This window comes from Salmo trutta, chromosome 38 (genome assembly GCF_901001165.1).
Source record: "Salmo trutta chromosome 38, fSalTru1.1, whole genome shotgun sequence".
Lineage (NCBI taxonomy): Eukaryota > Metazoa > Chordata > Actinopteri > Salmoniformes > Salmonidae > Salmo > Salmo trutta.
Genome location: NC_042994.1, coordinates 1,281,793 through 1,299,861, shown reverse-complemented (window position 1 = coordinate 1,299,861; position 18,069 = coordinate 1,281,793). Strand labels below are relative to the sequence as shown.

The window sequence follows — 18,069 nt, the reverse complement described above, 5'->3', positions numbered from 1 at the left end:
CCGCCATCTTTCTGGGTCCCTACTAGCTGACGCCCATCTTTCTTGGGGTCATACTAGCTGACGCCATCTTTCCGGGGTCCCTACTAAGCAGACGCCATCTTTCTGGGGTTCCACTAATAGCAGACGCCATCTCTCCTGGGGTCCCTACTAGGACTGACGCCATCTTTCTTGGGTCCCTAATAGCTGACGCCCTCTTTCTGGGGTCCTACTAGCTGACGCCATTTTCGGGGTCCTACTAGCTGACGCCATTCTTTCTGGGGTCCCTACTAGCTGACGCCATCTTTCTGGGGTCCCTACTAGCTGACGCAATACTTCTTGGGGTAACTACTAGTGACGCCATCTTCTGGGTTCCCTACTAGTGCGCCATCTTTCCGGGTACCTTACTAGATGAATCGCCATCTTTTCGGGGTCCCTACTAGATGACGACATCTTTCCGGGAGGGGTCCCTACTAGATGACGCCATCCTTACGGGGTCCTACTAGCTGGACGCCATATCTCTGGGGTCCCTACTAGCTGCCATCTTCTGGGGTCCCTACTAGCTGACCGCCATACTTACGGGGTCCCTACTAGCTGACGCCATCTTTCTGAGGTCCCTACTAGCTGACGCCATCTTTCCGGGTCCTACTAGCTGACGCCATATCCCTTCTTTTACACTCCTTTAATCCATCTCTCTCTCCCATCTCTCCCTCTTTGCCTTACAAAAGCCAGTCTCCCCCTCCCTTCCTCCTCTCCCTTTCCCCCCCTCCCTCCCTCCTCCTCCTCTCCCTTCTCTCCCTCCCTCCTCCTCCTCTCCCTCCTCCTCCTCCTCCTCTCCCACTCTTACCCAGACATTCAAACTTGGTCTCAGGTGTGGTGAGCAGCAGTTTTCCCTCCATGCCCATTGGTCCGGCACAGCGGGCGATGCCAGGCTCCTTGTACCCACTCTTCACCCAGTCAGACAGCCAGCGCAGATGACAGTCACAGTACAGGGGGTTGGCACCGATTGCCCTGGGGGTTAGAGGTCAAAGATCCGGGTGGAAGGATTAAGGTCAGTCGCTCAATTAATCAATCAGACTGACAGCCAATTCAGATGAAAGTCAGGTAGACAAGTACAGGCATGCTCTGAATGTGGTGTAATACTTTCAACTACCACAAGAGGGGGTCCTCTTGCCTCAGAGCAGTCTAAGATACAGTTAAAGCTGCAATATGTAACTTTTTGGGCATTCTAATTGAAAGCAAGTCTAAGAACCAGGAAATATAAGAGCAATTTCTGCATAGTGCACCTTTAAGTTCCATCACTTTAACATGAGAGACTGAATAGGAAGGGGATCAGTTGAGTTGAATCACTTTAACATGGAGACTGAATAGGAAGGGAATCAGTTGAGTTGAATCACTTTAACATGGAGACTGAATAGGAAGGGAATCAGTTGAGTTGAATCACTTTAACATGGAGACTGAATAGGAAGGGGATCAGTTGAGTTGAATCACTTTAACATGGAGACTGACTAGGAATGGAATCAGTTGAGTTGAATCACTTTAACATGGAGACTGAATAGGAAGGGAATCATTTGAGTTGAATCACTTTAACATGGAGAATGAATAGGAAGGGAATCAGTTGAGTTGAATCACTTTAACATGGAGACTGTATAGGAAGGGAATCAGTTGAGTTGAATCACTTTAACATGGAGACTGAATAGGAAGGGAATCAGTTGAGTTGAATCACTTTAACATGGAGACTAAATAGGAAGGGAATCAGTTGAGTTGAATCACTTTAACATGGAGACTGAATAGGAAGGGAATCAGTTGAGTTGAATCACTTTAACATGGAGACTGAATAGGAAGGGAATCAGTTGAGTTGAATCACTTTAACATGGAGACTGAATAGGAAGGGAATCAGTTGAGTTGAATCACTTTAACATGGAGACTGAATAGGAAGGGAATCAGTTGAGTTCCATCACCTTAACATGGAGACTGAATAGGAAGGGAATCAGTTGAGTTGAATCACTTTAACATGGAGACTGACTAGGAATGGAATCAGTTGAGTTGAATCACTTTAACATGGAGACTGAATAGGAAGGGAATCAGTTGAGTTGAATCACTTTAACATGGAGACTGAATAGGAAGGGAATCAGTTGAGTTGAATCACTTTAACATGGAGACTGAATAGGAAGGGAATCAGTTGAGTTGAATCACTTTAACATGGAGACTGAATAGGTAGGGAATCAGTTGAGTTGAATCACTTTAACATGGAGACTGACTAGGAAGGGAATCAGTTGAGTTGAATCACTTTAACATGGAGACTGAATAGGAAGGGAATCAATTGAGTTCAATCACTTTAACATGGAGACTGAATAGGAAGGGAATCAGTTGAGTTGAATCACTTTAACATGGAGACTGACTAGGAAGGGAATCAGTTGAGTTGAATCACTTTAACATGGAGACTGAATAGGAAGGGAATCAGTTGAGTTGAATCACTTTAACATGGAGACTGACTAGGAACGGAATCAGTTGAGTTGAATCACTTTAACATGGAGACTGAATAGGAAGGGAATCAGTTGAGTTGAATCACTTTAACATGGAGACTGAATAGGAAGGGAATCATTTGAGTTGAATCACTTTAACATGGAGACTGAATAGGAAGGGAATCAGTTGAGTTCCATCACCTTAACATGGAGACTGACTAGGAAGGGAATCAGTTGAGTTGAATCACTTTAACATGGAGACTGAATAGGAAGGGAATCAGTTGAGTTGAATCACTTTAACATGGAGACTGAATAGGAAGGGAATCAGTTGAGTTGAATCACTTTAACATGGAGACTGAATAGGAAGGGGATCAGAGCATTTCTGTTGAAAGTTGTCATAGGATAGCAACCTGTTCTGGGGGCAGTTCCTCCACATACAACACTATAATTAACGCCTGTAAGGATCTGTATCAGAAAACTAAATGTTTCTATTCAGTGATGTTGAATGTATGGAAACCTCTGTACCACTGCATGTTACAGTACATCAATGGAAATAGATGTGTTAGTATGTGAGTTAGAGTATTACATTAATAACCCAGGCTAACCTGCTGTATCCCCTGTTTCTCTCTTTACTCTCAATACAAGTTCAACAGACATGGACCTCTCTAGTGACACGCTCCCTCCCTCCCTTCCTCTCTCTCCTCCATCAATCCTTCACTCCAACCCTTTTAGCTTGTCTCAGACAGGTCACGCTTCATCCAACACACCACTGAAGAGACACACACACACACTCCCTCAGTCATGCGTGTCTTTATTGCCAATCCAATACCATGCCCTCTGACTGGGAAAGCACTTGACTCTGACACAGATAGGAGATGGAGAGGGTGTAGGCGGTCACTGCTAAGCGTGCTGAGTGGGATAATGTGCGCACACACACAGGACAAATACACACAGGAAACACACACACACTCACAGGTGAGACAGGGAGGCCACATCACTAAAGATCCCCTCCAGTAGTCCAGAGATGTCGTTACCATGAAGAGATCTGGGACAGAGAAACACAAAACATGTTATTATTAAGGCTGTGTGTGTACATATATATATGTGTGTGTATATATATATATATGTGTGTGTGTATATATGTGTGTATATATATATATATATATATATATATATATATATATATATATATATATATATATATATACACACATATATATATACACTTATATATATATATATACATATATATACGTATATATAAATACATATATATATATATATATACATATACATATATATATATACACATATATACATATATACATATATATAGGTAGTTAATATATATACACTGCTCAAAAAAATAAAGGGAACACTTAAACAACACAATGTAACTCCAAGTCAATCACACTTCTGTGAAATCAAACTGTCCACTTAGGAAGCAACACTGATTGACAATAAATTTCACATGCTGTTGTGCAAATGGTATAGACAATAGGTGGAAATTATAGGCAATTAGCAAGACACCCCCAATAAAGGAGTGGTTCTGCAGGTGGTGACCACAGACCACTTCTCAGTTCCTATGCTTCCTGGCTGATGTTTTGGTCACTTTTGAATGCTGGCGGTGCTTTCACTCTAGTGGTAGCATGAGATGGAGTCTACAACCCACACAAGTGGCTCAGGTAGTGCAGCTCATCCAGGATGGCACATCAATGCGAGCTGTGGCAAGAAGGTTTGCTCTGTCTGTCAGCGTAGTGTCCAGAGAATGGAGGCGCTACCAGGAGACAGGCCAGTACATCAGGAGACGTGGAGGAGGCCGTAGGAAGGCAACAACCCAGCAGCAGGATCGCTACCTCCGCCTTTGTGCAAGGAGGAGCAGGAGGAGCACTGCCAGAGCCCTGCAAAATGACCTCCAGCAGGCCACAAATGTGCATGTGTCTGCTCAAACGGTCAGAAAGAGACTCCATGAGGTACAGGCACGTGGAGGCCACACACACTACTGAGCCTCATTATGACTTGTTTTAAGGACATTACATCAAAGTTGGATCAGCCTGTAGTGTGGTTTTCCACTTTAATTTTGAGTGTGACTCCAAATCCAGACCTCCATGGGTTGATAAATTGGATTTCCATTGATTATTTTTGTGTGATTTTGTTGTCAGCACATTCAACTATGTAAATAAAAAAGTATTTAATAAGATTATTTCATTAATTCAGATCTAGGATGTGTTATTTTAGTGTTCCCTTTATTTTTTTGAGCAGTGTATATATATATATATATATATATATATATATATATATATATATATATGTAACAGTGTAGGTTCCGTCCCTCTCTTCGCCCCAACCCGGGCTTGAACCAGGGACCCTTGCACACATCAACAACTGACACCCACCGAAGCATCGTTACCCATCGCGCCACAAAAGCCGCGGCCCTTGCGACGCAAGGGGAAACCCTACTTCAAGTCTCAGAGCGAGTGACGTCACTGATTGAAATGCTATTAGCGCGCACCACCGCTAACTAACTAGCCATTTCACATCGGTTACATATATATATATATATATATATATATATATATATATATATATATATAGGTAGTTCGGCCCTTACAGTAGTCTGAGAGAGCGTAGTCCAGCCAGGGCCAGAGGAGGGATGCAGCGTAGAGAGTTGTAACTCAGGATGCTGGAACACAGTCAGGAGAAGAACACACAGAGACACGTATTACATGATGAACATTCTACAGTTCTAATAGGACATTCTATGACAGTACACTGGTCTAGATACAGTGTGAGTATGATGGACATTCTACAGTTCTAATAGGACATTCTATGACAGTACACTAGTCTAGATACAGTGTGAGGATGATGGACATTCTACAGTTCTAATAGGACATTCTATGACAGTACACTAGTCTAGATACAGTGTGAGTATGATGGACATTCTACAGTTCTAATAGGACATTCTATGACAGTACACTAGTCTAGATACAGTGTGAGGATGATGGACATTCTACAGTTCTAATAGGACATTCTATGACAGTACACTAGTCTAGATACAGTGTGAGGATGATGGACATTCTACAGTTCTAATAGGACATTCTATGACAGTACACTAGTCTAGATACAGTGTGAGTATGATGGACATTCTACAGTTCTAATAGGACATTCTATGACAGTACACTAGTCTAGATACAGTGTGAGTATGATGGACATTCTACAGTTCTAATAGGACATTCTATGACAGTACACTAGTCTAGATACAGTGTGAGGATGATGGACATTCTACAGTTCTAATAGGACATTCTATGACAGTACACTAGTCTAGATACAGTGTGAGTATGATGGACATTCTACAGTTCTAATAGGACATTCTATGACAGTACACTAGTCTAGATACAGTGTGAGGATGATGGACATTCTACAGTTCTAATAGGACATTCTATGACAGTACACTAGTCTAGATACAGTGTGAGTATGATGGACATTCTACAGTTCTAATAGGACATTCTATGACAGTACACTAGTCTAGATACAGTGTGAGTATGATGGACATTCTACAGTTCTAATAGGACATTCTATGACAGTACACTAGTCTAGATACAGTGTGAGGATGATGGACACGAGAAATATTTTCATAAGAATACATGTATTGTTGTTTTTCTTTTCTTTTTCTTCAGATAATTGTCTTTTGAATAATTCTCGTGTGGGTTTGTTTATCCGTGTGTGTGTGTGTGTGTGTGTGTGTGTGTGTGTGTGTGTGTGTGTGTGTGTGTGTGTGTGTGTGTGACTCACAGGGTGGTGAGCTGGCTCATATTGGAGAAGGAGGAGTCAGACAGGGAGCTGATTCTGTTGTTACTCAGATCTCTGGAACAACAAGGGTTCAAAACAATCACTACTTAAACACAATGACTTTATGTTCAAAACAATCACTACTTAAACACAATGACTTTATGTTCAAAACAATCACTACTTAAACACAATGACTTTATGTTCAAAACAATCACTACTTAATAAACACAATGACTTTATGTTCAAAATAATCACTACTTAAACACAATGACTTTATGTTCAAAATAATCACTACTTAAACACAATGACTTTATGTTCAAAATAATCACTACTTAAACACAATGACTTTATGTTCAAAACAATCACTACTTAAACACAATGCTGTTTTGTTCAAAACAATCACTACTTAAACACAATGACTTTATGTTCAAAACAATCAACACTTTCGTTATCTACAGTTATCCAGTTAGATCCACATAGTGCCATTCAGAAAGTATTCAGTATCACTACTTTAGTTATCTACAGTTTTCCAGTTAGATCCACATAGTGCCATTCAGAAAGTATTCAGACCTTTTACTTTTTCCACATTTTGTTACGTTAAAGACGTATTCTAAAATGGATTAAATATATATTTTTCCTCAGCAATCTACACACAATACCCTATGATGACTAAATGAAAATAGTTTTTAGATTTATTTTCTTATGATTTTGTTTTATTTATTTTTAAATGTATTTACATAAGTATTCAGACCCTTTGCTATGAGATTCCAAATTGAGCTCAGGTGCATCCTGTTTCCATTGATCATCCTTGAGATGTTTCTACAACTTGATTGGAGTCCACCTGTGGTAAATTCAATTGATTGGACATGATTTGGAAAGGCACACACCTGTCTATGTAAGGTCCCACAGTTGACAGTGCATGTCAGAGCAAAAACCAAGCCATGAGGTTGAAAGAATTGTCCGTAGAGCTCCGAGACAGGATTGTTCCAAGGCACAGATCTGGGGGAGGGTGCCAACAAATGTCTGCAGCATTGAAGGTCCCCAAGAACACAGTGGCCTCTATCATTCTTAAATGGAAGAAGTTTGGAACCACCAAGACTCTTCCTAGAGCTGGCCGCCCAGCCAAACTGAGCAATCGGGGGAGAAGGACCTTGGTCTGGGAGGTGACCAAGAACCCAATGGTCACTCTGACAGAGGACAACCATCTCTGCAGTACTCCACCAATCAGGCCTTTATGGTTCAGTGGCCAGACAGAAGCCACTCCTCAGTAAAAGGCACATGACAGCCCGCTTGGAGTTTTCCAAAAGGCACCTAAAGACACTCAGACCATGAGAAACAAGATTCTCTGGTCTGATGAAACCAAGATTGAACTCTTTGGCCTGAATGCCAAGTGTCATGTCTGGAGGAAACCTGGCACCATCCCTACGGTGAAGCATGGTGGTGGCAGCATCACACTGTCGGGATGTTTTTCAGCGGCAGGGACTGGGAGACTAGTCAGGATCGAGTACGGAGCTAAGAACAGAGAGATCCTTGATGAAAACCTGCTCCAGAGCACTCAGGACCTCAGACTGGGGCGATAGTTCACCTTCCAACAGGACAATGACCCTAAGCACACAACCAAGACAATGGAGGAGTGGCTTCGGGAAAAGTCCTTGAGTGGCCCAGCCAGAGCCCAGACTTGAACCCGATCGAACATCTCTGGAGAGACCTGAAAATAGCTGTGCAGCAACGCTCCCCATCCAACCTAACAGCGCTTGAGAGGATCTGCAGAGAGGAATGGGAGAAACTCCCCAAATACAGGTGTGCCAAGCTTGTAGCATCATACCCAAAAAGACTGGAGGCTGTAATCGCTGCCAAAGATGTTTCAACAAAGTACTGAGTAAAGGGTCTGAATACTTATGTCAATTTGATATTTCTGTTTTTTGCTTTGTCATTTTGGGGTATTGTGTCTAGATTGATGAGGGAAAAAAACGATTTAATCTATTTTAAAATAAGGCTGTAACGTAACAAAATGTGGAAAAAGTCAAGGGGTCTGAATAATTTCCGAATGCACTGTAGGCTGTGTCCCAATTAAATTGCACCCTATTCCCTTTATAGGGCACTACTTTTGACCAGAGCCTGGGCCATTGTCAAAAGTAGTGCACTACATAGGGAACGGGGTGCCATCTGAGACGTAGCCATCCTGTTAATGCAGTTTAATACCCATCATCAGACACACAGCAACAACCCCTCCTCCTATACACTTCATATCCCATCTCAACAGAACAAAGGCTTTTTGTGTCAAATGGTGTTAAGTGAATAACCATTAACCCACACTAGTCTATCAGAGGTAGCTATGAGCTGGTGTATTGTGGATTGGATAATGCTGTTGTTGACTGGAGTGGAGTCAAGTGCAGAGCAGGCTCCGTATCACCCCCCCCCGTAACGCCCCCTGGTGGTCATGGTTACACATTGGACTGTAGAGAAACCACTAGAACAGTACTGGTCCTAGACAGCTACATTGTGTACATGTTTTTGTTCCAGCACAGCTCTAAAACAACCGATTTAGCTAATGAAGGTTTGTTGTGATGGGTTGTAACAGAAACCTGTAAACCTGGACAACTATAAATACCTAGGTGTCTGATTAGACTGTAAACTCTCCTTCCAGACTCACATTAAACATCTCCAATCCAAAATTAAATCTAGAATCGGCTTCCTATTTCGCATCAAAGCATCCTTCACTCATGCGGCCAAACATACCCTCGTAAAACTGCCCATCCTACCGATCCTCGACTTCGACGATGTCATTTACAAAATAGCCTCCAACACTCTACTCAACAAATTGGATGCAGTCTATCACAGTGCCATCCGTTTTGTCACCAAAGCCCCATATACTACCCACCACTGCGACCTGTACGCTCTCGTTGGCTGGCCCTCGCTTCATACTCGTCACCAAACCCACTGGCTCAAGGTCATCTACAAGTCTCTGCTAGGTAAAGCCCCACCTTATCTCAGCTCACTGGTCACCATAGCAGCACCCAACCGTAGCACGCGCTCAGCAGGTATATCTCACTGGTCACCCCCAAAGCCAACACCTCTTTGGCCACCTTTCCTTCCAGTTCTCTCCTGCCAATGACTGGAATGAACTACAAAAAATCACTGAAGCTGGAGACTCATATCTCCCTCACTAGCTTTAAGCACCAGCTGTCAGAGCAGCTCACATATCACTGCACCTGTACATAGCCCATCTGTAAATAGCCCATCCAACTACCTCATCCCCATACTGTATTTATTGTAATTACTTCGCCACCATGGCCTATTTATTGCCTTACCTCCCTTATCCTACCTCATTTGCACATACTGTATATATACTTTTCTACTGTATTATTGACTGTATGTTTGTTTATTCCATGTGTAACTCTGTGTTGTTGTATGTGTCGAACTGCTTTGCTTTATCTTGGCCAGGTCGCAGTTGCAAATGAGAACTTGTTCTCAATTAGCCTACCTGGTTAAATAAAGGTGAAATAAATAAATAAAACACTCTGTAGGGACCAGGACCATGGTTGGTGACCTCTAGGGCCCAGTACACTGATGTACAGTACGGTATCAGTAACACAGTAATGGGGAACTAAGCCCAGGAACACCACTGACCATGCAGTAACAGGACCATGCAGTAACAGACAGTAATGGTTAACTCACACCAGAAACCCTAACAGACACACTAACAGACAGTAATGATTAACTCACAACAGACACACCAACAGACACACTAACAGACAGTAATGGTAAACTCACAACAGACACATCAACAGACAGTAATGGTTAACTCACACCAGAAACCCTAACAGACACACTAACAGACAGTAATGATTAACTCACAACAGACACATCAACAGACACCCTAACAGACAGTAATGGTTAACTCACAACAGACACATCAACAGACACCCTAACAGACAGTAATGGTTAACTCACACCAGACACACTAACAGAAAATAATGGTTAACTCACAACAGACACCCACAACAGACACACCAACAGACATCCTAACAGACAGAAATGGTTAACTCACAACAGACACACTAACAGACAGTAATGGTTAACTCACAACAGACACCCTAACAGACAGTAATGGTTAACTCACAACAGACACACTAACAGACAGTAATGGTTAACTCACACCAGACACACAAACAGACAGAAATGGTTAACTCACAACAGACACCATAACAGACAGTAATGGTTAACTCACATCAGATACACTAACAGACAGTAATGGTTAACTCACACCAGACACACAAACAGACAGTAATGGTTAACTCACACCAGACACACTAACAGACACACTAACAGACAGTAATGGTTAACTCACAACAGACACACTAACAGACACACAAACAGACAGTAATCGTTAACTCACACCAGACACATTAACAGACAGTAATGGTTAACTCACACCAGCTGCAGGTGTTTGAAGGTGGACAGTTCTCTGGGCACCATGCTGAACTGGTTCCCATCCAGATACCTGAGAGGAGGAGGAGGAGGACACGGTGGTTAAACAAAGAAACTAAGTTATACCAGCTATTAGTCAGTAAGCCTTGTCCTAACCAGAACAGTATATAGGGTTATACCTACCTATTAGTCAGTAAACCTTGTCCTAACCAGAACAGAATATAGGGTTATACCTACCTATTAGTCAGTAAGCCTTGTCCTAGCCAGAACAGAATATAGGGTTATACCTACCTATTAGTCAGTAAGCCTTGTCCTATCCAGAACAGAATATAGGGTTATACCTACCTATTAGTCAGTAAGCCTTGTCCTAGCCAGAACAGCCTATAGGGTTATACCTACCTATTAGTCAGTAAGCCTTGTCCTAGCCAGAATAGAATATAGGGTTATACCTACCTATTAGTCAGTAAGCCTTGTCCTAGCCAGAACAGAATATAGGGTTATACCTACCTATTAGTCAGTAAGCCTTGTCCTAGCCAGAACAGAATATAGGGTTATACCAGCTATTAGTCAGTAAGCCTTGTCCTAGCCAGAACAGCCTATAGGGTTATACCTACCTATTAGTCAGTAAGCCTTGTCCTAACCAGAACAGTATATAGGGTTATACCTACCTATTAGTCAGTAAGCCTTGTCCTAGCCAGAACAGAATATAGGGTTATACCTACCTATTAGTCAGTAAGCCTTGTCCTAGCCAGAACAGAATATAGGGTTATACCAGCTATTAGTCAGTAAGCCTTGTCCTAGCCAGAACAGTATATAGGGTTATACCTACCTATTAGTCAGTAAGCCTTGTCCTAACCAGAACAGAATATAGGGTTATACCTACCTATTAGTCAGTAAGCCTTGTCCTAGCCAGAACAGAATATAGGGTTATACCTACCTATTAGTCAGTAAGCCTTGTCCTAACCAGAACAGTATATAGGGTTATACCTACCTATTAGTCAGTAAGCCTTGTCCTAACCAGAACAGAATATAGGGTTATACCTACCTATTAGTCAGTAAGCCTTGTCCTAGCCAGAACAGCCTATAGGGTTATACCTACCTATTAGTCAGTAAGCCTTGTCCTAACCAGAACAGTATATAGGGTTATACCTACCTATTAGTCAGTAAGCCTTGTCCTAGCCAGAACAGAATATAGGGTTATACCTACCTATTAGTCAGTAAGCCTTGTCCTAGCCAGAACAGAATATAGGGTTATACCAGCTATTAGTCAGTAAGCCTTGTCCTAGCCAGAACAGTATATAGGGTTATACCTACCTATTAGTCAGTAAGCCTTGTCCTAACCAGAACAGTATATAGGGTTATACCTACCTATTAGTCAGTAAGCCTTGTCCTAACCAGAACAGAATATAGGGTTATACCTACCTATTAGTCAGTAAGCCTTGTCCTAACCAGAACAGAATATAGGGTTATACCTACCTATTAGTCAGTAAGCCTTGTCCTAACCAGAACAGTATATAGGGTTATACCTACCTATTAGTCAGTAAGCCTTGTCCTAACCAGAACAGAATATAGGGTTATACCTACCTATTAGTCAGTAAGCCTTGTCCTAGCCAGAACAGAATATAGGGTTATACCTACCTATTAGTCAGTAAGCCTTGTCCTAGCCAGAACAGAATATAGGGTTATACCTACCTATTAGTCAGTAAGCCTTGTCCTAGCCAGAACAGTATATAGGGTTATACCTACCTATTAGTCAGTAAGCCTTGTCCTAACCAGAACAGCCTATAGGGTTATACCTACCTATTAGTCAGTAAGCCTTGTCCTAGCCAGAACAGCCTATAGGGTTATACCTACCTATTAGTCAGTAAGCCTTGTCCTAGCCAGAACAGCCTATAGGGTTATACCTACCTATTAGTCAGTAAGCCTTGTCCTAGCAAGAACAGAATATAGGGTTATACCTACCTATTAGTCAGTAAGCCTTGTCCTAGCCAGAACAGCCTATAGGGTTATACCTACCTATTAGTCAGTAAGCCTTGTCCTAGCCAGAACAGAATATAGGGTTATACCTACCTATTAGTCAGTAAGCCTTGTCCTAGCCAGAACAGCCTATAGGGTTATACCTACCTATTAGTCTGTAAGCCTTGTCCTAGCCAGAACAGCCTATAGGGTTATACCTACCTATTAGTCAGTAAGCCTTGTCCTAACCAGAACAGTATATAGGGTTATACCTACCTATTAGTCAGTAAGCCTTGTCCTAGCCAGAACAGCCTATAGGGTTATACCTACCTATTAGTCAGTAAGCCTTGTCCTAGCCAGAACAGAATATAGGGTTATACCTACCTATTAGTCAGTAAGCCTTGTCCTAGCCAGAACAGAATATAGGGTTATACCTACCTATTAGTCAGTAAGCCTTGTCCTAACCAGAACAGTATATAGGGTTATACCTACCTATTAGTCAGTAAGCCTTGTCCTAGCCAGAACAGCCTATAGGGTTATACCTACCTATTAGTCAGTATGTCAGTAAGCCTTGTCCTAGCCAGAACAGAATATAGGGTTATACCTACCTATTAGTCAGTATGTCAGTAAGCCTTGTCCTAACCAGAACAGTATATAGGGTTATACCTACCTATTAGTCAGTAAGCCTTGTCCTAGCCAGAACAGCCTATAGGGTTATACCTACCTATTAGTCAGTAAGCCTTGTCCTAGCCAGAACAGTATATAGGGTTATACCTACCTATTAGTCTGTAAGCCTTGTCCTAGCCAGAACAGAATATAGGGTTATACCTACCTATTAGTCAGTAAGCCTTGTCCTAGCCAGAACAGTATATAGGGTTATACCTACCTATTAGTCAGTAAGCCTTGTCCTAACCAGAACAGTATATAGGGTTATACCTACCTATTAGTCAGTAAGCCTTGTCCTAGCCAGAACAGCCTTGTCACGACACCTACTGAAGGTGGGGCCCTCCTCGCACGGGCGGCGCTCGGCGGTCGTCGTCGCCGACCTACTAGCTGCCATCGATTTATGTTTCACGTTCTGTTAGTTAGGCCTAGGTTAGTTGCGCACCTGTTTTGTGTTAGTTGTTAGTGGGGAGGGGTATTTAGGTTAGTTAGTTAGGTTTGTTGTTTGTGCGGGATTGTTCGTTGGTCAGGGTGTGTTTTTCATGTGGTTCTGTATGTTTGGAGTTACACTATTCCTTTTGGGCTGCGTCCCTGGTTACGTTCTTTTAAGGGTGGTGCGTTTCTTTTTGCACACCTTGCACTCCATACCTTGCATATTTTCCGTGTGGATATTCCATTAAATTCATTAACGGAAATCTTTCTGTCTCCTGCGCCTGACTCTTCGAGATCCACAAGCCACCCATTGTGACAAGCCTATAGGGTTATACCTACCTATTAGTCAGTAAGCCTTGTCCTAACCAGAACAGCCTATAGGGTTATACCTACCTATTAGTCAGTAAGCCTTGTCCTAGCCAGAACAGAATATAGGGTTATACCTACCTATTAGTCAGTATGTCAGTAAGCCTTGTCCTAGCCAGAATAGAATATAGGGTTATACCTACCTATTAGTCAGTATGTCAGTAAGCCTTGTCCTAGCCAGAATAGAATATAGGGTTATACCTACCTATTAGTCAGTAAGCCTTGTCCTAGCCAGAACAGAATATAGGGTTATACCTACCTATTAGTCAGTAAGCCTTGTCCTAGCCAGAACAGAATATAGGGTTATACCTACCTATTAGTCAGTAAGCCTTGTCCTAGCCAGAACAGAATATAGGGTTATACCTACCTATTAGTCAGTATGTCAGTAAGCCTTGTCCTAGCCAGAATAGAATATAGGGTTATACCTACCTATTAGTCAGTAAGCCTTGTCCTAACCAGAACAGAATATAGGGTTATACCTACCTATTAGTCAGTAAGCCTTGTCCTAGCCAGAACAGAATATAGGGTTATACCTACCTATTAGTCAGTAAGCCTTGTCCTAACCAGAACAGCCTATAGGGTTATACCTACCTATTAGTCAGTAAGCCTTGCCCTAGCCAGAACAGCCTATAGGGTTATACCTACCTATTAGTCAGTAAGCCTTGTCCTAGCCAGAACAGAATATAGGGTTATACCTACCTATTAGTCAGTAAGCCTTGTCCTAGCCAGAACAGTATATAGGGTTATACCTACCTATTAGTCAGTAAGCCTTGTCCTAGCCAGAACAGCCTATAGGGTTATACCTACCTATTAGTCAGTAAGCCTTGTCCGAGCCAGAACAGAATATAGGGTTATACCTACCTATTAGTCTGTAAGCCTTGTCCTAGCCAGAACAGCCTATAGGGTTATACCTACCTATTAGTCAGTAAGCCTTGTCCTAGCCAGAACAGAATATTGGGTTATACCTACCTATTAGTCAGTAAGCCTTGTCCTAGCCAGAACAGTATATAGGGTTATACCTACCTATTAGTCAGTAAGCCTTGTCCTAGCCAGAACAGCCTATAGGGTTATACCTACCTATTAGTCAGTAAGCCTTGTCCTATCCAGAACAGTATATAGGGTTATACCTACCTATTAGTCAGTAAGCCTTGTCCTAGCCAGAACAGAATATAGGGTTATACCTACCTATTAGTCAGTAAGCCTTGTCCTAGCCAGAACAGCCTATAGGGTTATACCTACCTATTAGTCAGTAAGCCTTGTCCTAGCCAGAACAGCCTATAGGGTTATACCTACCTATTAGTCAGTAAGCCTTGTCCTATCCAGAACAGTATATAGGGTTATACCTACCTATTAGTCAGTAAGCCTTGTCCTAGCCAGAACAGAATATAGGGTTATACCTACCTATTAGTCAGTAAGCCTTGTCCTAGCCAGAACAGAATATAGGGTTATACCTACCTATTAGTCTGTAAGCCTTGTCCTAGCCAGAACAGCCTATAGGGTTATACCTACCTATTAGTCAGTAAGCCTTGTCCTAGCCAGAACAGAATATTGGGTTATACCTACCTATTAATCAGTAAGCCTTGTCCTAGCCAGAACAGTATATAGGGTTATACCTACCTATTAGTCAGTAAGCCTTGTCCTAGCCAGAACAGCCTATAGGGTTATACCTACCTATTAGTCAGTAAGCCTTGTCCTAGCCAGAACAGAATATAGGGTTATACCTACCTATTAGTCAGTAAGCCTTGTCCTAGCCAGAACAGCCTTGTCCTAGCCAGAACAGAATATAGGGTTATACCTACCTATTAGTCAGTAAGCCTTGTCCTAGCCAGAACAGCCTTGTCCTAGCCAGAACAGAATATAGGGTTATACCTACCTATTAGTCTGTAAGCCTTGTCCTAGCCAGAACAGCCTATAGGGTTATACCTACCTATTAGTCAGTAAGCCTTGTCCTAGCCAGAAGAGAATATAGGGTTATACCTACCTATTAGTCAGTAAGCCTTGTCCTAGCCAGAACAGAATATAGGGTTATACCTACCTATTAGTCAGTAAGCCTTGTCCTAGCCAGAACAGTATATAGGGTTATACCTACCTATTAGTCAGTAAGCCTTGTCCTAGCCAGAACAGCCTATAGGGTTATACCTACCTATTAGTCAGTAAGCCTTGTCCTAGCCAGAACAGAATATAGGGTTATACCTACCTATTAGTCAGTAAGCCTTGTCCTAGCCAGAACAGCCTTGTCCTAGCCAGAACAGAATATAGGGTTATACCTACCTATTAGTCAGTAAGCCTTGTCCTAGCCAGAACAGCCTTGTCCTAGCCAGAACAGAATATAGGGTTATACCTACCTATTAGTCAGTAAGCCTTGTCCTAGCAAGAACAGCCTATAGGGTTATACCTACCTATTAGTCAGTAAGCCTTGTCCTAACCAGAACAGCCTATAGGGTTATACCTACCTATTAGTCAGTAAGCCTTGTCCTAGCCAGAACAGAATATAGGGTTATACCTACCTATTAGTCAGTAAGCCTTGTCCTAGCCAGAACAGAATATAGGGTTATACCTACCTATTATTCAGTAAGCCTTGTCCTAGCCAGAACAGCCTGTAGGGTTATACCTACCTATTAGTCAGTAAGCCTTGTCCTAGCAAGAACAGCCTATAGGGTTATACCTACCTATTAGTCAGTAAGCCTTGTCCTAACCAGAACAGCCTATAGGGTTATACCTACCTATTAGTCAGTAAGCCTTGTCCTAGCCAGAACAGAATATAGGGTTATACCTACCTATTAGTCAGTAAGCCTTGTCCTAGCCAGAACAGAATATAGGGTTATACCTACCTATTAGTCAGTAAGCCTTGTCCTTGCCAGAACAGAATATAGGGTTATACCTACCTATTAGTCAGTAAGCCTTGTCCTAGCCAGAAGAAAATAAAGGGTTATACCTACCTATTACACAGGTAATACGTTATATAACTAAGTGCTAACTGGTGAACTGAGAATGTAAGAAAAGTGTATTGCAGATCTCTAAGCCCTAACCCCTAGCACCCTTCCCTTTGTCTGCTGCCCCCTTGCCCTGACCCCTGACCTCTAACCCCAGTTTGTGACTTACAGTTCAGTGACGTTGCGGGGCAACCCCTTGGGCATGGCCTGGAGGTGTTTGTTACTACAGCGGACCACCGTCTCTGTACAGGTACACTCACTGGGACACTGAGGACGAGCTACACAGCTACTCTCCTCCAATACTGCACCTGGGAGAGAAGAGAGACTAGTTTAAATATTTTGAAATTGAACATACTTATATCACTTTCGATCAATGAAATTATAAAATCTCTATGTGTCCTTGTGTGTGATGTGTGTTTCTGCGTGAGTCCGTGCGTGTGTGTGTGTCTGTCGTACTGTCGTCGCAGCGGAAGTCTGGTGCTGCTACGTCCTGTAGTGGGATCTCTCTGAGGAAGGAGGGGCTCTGGCAGCGAGGGTTCCCTGTTACGATTCGTCTAGAACGAAGCCATGCCCCCAACCACGCCAGACGACAGTCACAGTTAAACGGGTTGGCCAGCAGGTTCCTGAGGGAGGGAGAGGTGGGGGGGAGAGAGGGAGAGAGGTGGGGGGAGGAAGACAGAGGGGGAGAGAGAGGTGGGGGGGAGAGAGAGAGGTGGGGGGAGAGAGAGAGAGGTGGGGGGGAGAGAGAGAGGTGGGGGGAAGAGAGAGAGGTGGGGGGAGAAATAGGGGGAGAGAAAGAGAGCAAGAGTGTGAGAGAGAGAAAGAGAGAGGCAGTCAGTCTATAACAGAGTTCTAAAACCCTTCAAGGATGATTTGTGGATGTGTGTCTTACAGTGTAGAGAGGTTGGGCAGTGTGTCGAAGGCCCCAGGCATTATGGTGTGGAGCTGGTTGTCATAGAGAGACAACAGACGGACGCTGGTCAGACCAGTGAAGCTGCCGTTATGGATACAGCTGATACGGTTGTTCCTCAACATCCTACAACACACAGAGACACACA

General features: G+C 42.8%; 1 protein-coding gene across 1 annotated transcript in view; it reads right to left on the bottom strand.

Moving 5' to 3' along the window:
* LOC115177900 (slit homolog 1 protein-like) overlaps positions 1-18,069 on the bottom strand; it is a 135,199-nt gene that overhangs the window by 4,161 nt on the left and 112,969 nt on the right. Inside the window, exons 19-26 of the mRNA XM_029738895.1 lie at positions 17,904-18,047; positions 17,468-17,634; positions 17,181-17,319; positions 10,666-10,734; positions 6,234-6,305; positions 5,053-5,124; positions 3,415-3,486; positions 824-987 (exon numbers count right to left, since the gene is read on the bottom strand). Of these exons, the coding sequence (XP_029594755.1) occupies positions 824-987; positions 3,415-3,486; positions 5,053-5,124; positions 6,234-6,305; positions 10,666-10,734; positions 17,181-17,319; positions 17,468-17,634; positions 17,904-18,047 (899 nt within the window). The remainder of the gene's footprint in view (positions 1-823; positions 988-3,414; positions 3,487-5,052; positions 5,125-6,233; positions 6,306-10,665; positions 10,735-17,180; positions 17,320-17,467; positions 17,635-17,903; positions 18,048-18,069) is intronic.